This window comes from Gavialis gangeticus, unplaced genomic scaffold (assembly GCF_001723915.1).
Source record: "Gavialis gangeticus isolate Ggan-Ray unplaced genomic scaffold, GavGan_comp1, whole genome shotgun sequence".
In the NCBI taxonomy this organism is placed as follows: domain Eukaryota; kingdom Metazoa; phylum Chordata; order Crocodylia; family Gavialidae; genus Gavialis; species Gavialis gangeticus.
Window position 1 is genome coordinate 125504428 of NW_017729032.1, and position 1725 is coordinate 125506152.

Below are 1725 nucleotides of genomic sequence, written 5' to 3' on the forward strand. Positions count from 1 at the left end.
AAAGAAACATAGAGAAAAGTATCTATTTTCACTACAATGGGCTTGATCCTGAAAATAGTGCATGAAGCTTCAGTTAACTTCAGTGGTGATCACACACAGAGTAATTGCAAAAATCACGTCTTCCGTTTATCACTGCAGAACTGTAGTTTCTTGGGTCTTCTTCACCACAGTGCGCTATATCTCCTAAAATGCATATGAAACATGAAGTTCTAATAAGAAATAAATATCATTTCATATTTATCATCATGTTTGCTTAAGTAATAATTTAAAATATTTCTGATAAATAAAGTAAGGAAAGATGGCTTTTTGAATACTATACCACAGCTTGTTAACAACTAAGATAGTTCAGCAGTTTTAAGTGTGACTGTTACTTGTGTACTTCAGTTTATACAAAACTGCCACTCTTTTTAGATGGATGATCTTTATGATAGTGTTCCTTTCCCTGTTTAAAAATATTAATAATAGTAAATATCTGGTTTCAGGGTGGGATGATTAACTGGAATAGACTCTTTCGTCCCCTACGTCATAGACGTAATGCAAATTATCAAGATATTCTCCAGTCTGAGCAAGATGCACCTCCACCTACTGAGGTTTCTGAGGAACAGGTAAATATTTTGATATTTTAAAATGTCATGAAAAACCTGTTAAGAAGTTAGACATCAACACTATGCTTCATGGTCTGTAAATATTAAGTCTGTGATAAACCTTTTTACAATTAAATCATTGGTAGCATAAATTAGAATCCTAAATGACAGTCACAACACAAAGCCATCTTGAACTGTTATAGTTTCTTTAATGGGATTTAGAGATGCAAATTTATTCTAGAATTTCTGATTTTGTATGTATCCCTTTTTACCAGCTTTGTTCACTGATGAAGGCTATTCAACTATGGTGAGATACAGCAAAAAATCTTCTAAGAATGGTTTGTGAACCAGCTGAAATGCAAAACTTATCTGGGAACCTTAACCAATACCTAATATTTATTTGAATCCAAAACCAGCTCGGAATACCTCCCAAATAAATGATAAATTGAAAAACTCTCTATTTATATAAATCTGCGCACCTGCATGAAAATTCATGGAATTGCTCTGGTTTTAGCTGTGTCTGGCCAAAAGAATGAAGGGTCTAATTTGAATTGGGACTTAGAGGTATTGGGCAATTATTTAGGGCGGAGGGCCACTTACCCAGTTTTGGCAAGCTGCCGAGGGCCATATGGGTAGCCCCGCCCCCAGTCACCATCTTGGGACCAATGTCTCAGGGCCAGCGCTGGTGGGGCCCAGAGTGGGGTGCAGGCTGGCAGGGGTCTGTAGAGCTGGGTTGAGCTGCACCAGCAGGGAGAGAGGGGAGCTGGCCCAGCTCCATAGAGCCCCTGCCAGCCAGGACTTTGTACCCCTGCTGCCCTGCTCTAGGCCCCACTGGCACTGGCCCTGGGACACTGGTGTGGGCCCTGTGCACCTTCTCACTCCCAGTGCCCCCCAGCCCTGCGATACAGGCAGGGGCAGCGTGCAGCCCCGAAACCCTGCTCTGTGGCAGGGAACGAGCTGGTGCTGAGCACGGCGAAAAGTGGCCCCTCCCCCTCCCTGTGGCCAGCACTCCCTGCTGCAGCTGCTCGCAGCCTGTGTGGGGCTGTCGTGAGCAGGCACAGGTGGGTTCCAGGGTGGAGAGGCAGCAGATGTTTGCAGCTGGCCCAGGTTTTGGGTAGCTGCTGACAGCTACATTGCCTGG

At 43.8% G+C, this 1725-nt stretch overlaps 1 protein-coding gene across 1 annotated transcript in view; it reads left to right on the plus strand.

The window, feature by feature from the left end:
* The window catches only part of UBAC2 (UBA domain containing 2), a 222902-nt gene that overhangs the window by 212224 nt on the left and 8953 nt on the right, over nt 1-1725 (plus strand). The window contains exon 8 of the mRNA XM_019524275.1: nt 483-605. Coding sequence (XP_019379820.1) covers nt 483-605 — 123 coding nt within the window. The remainder of the gene's footprint in view (nt 1-482; nt 606-1725) is intronic.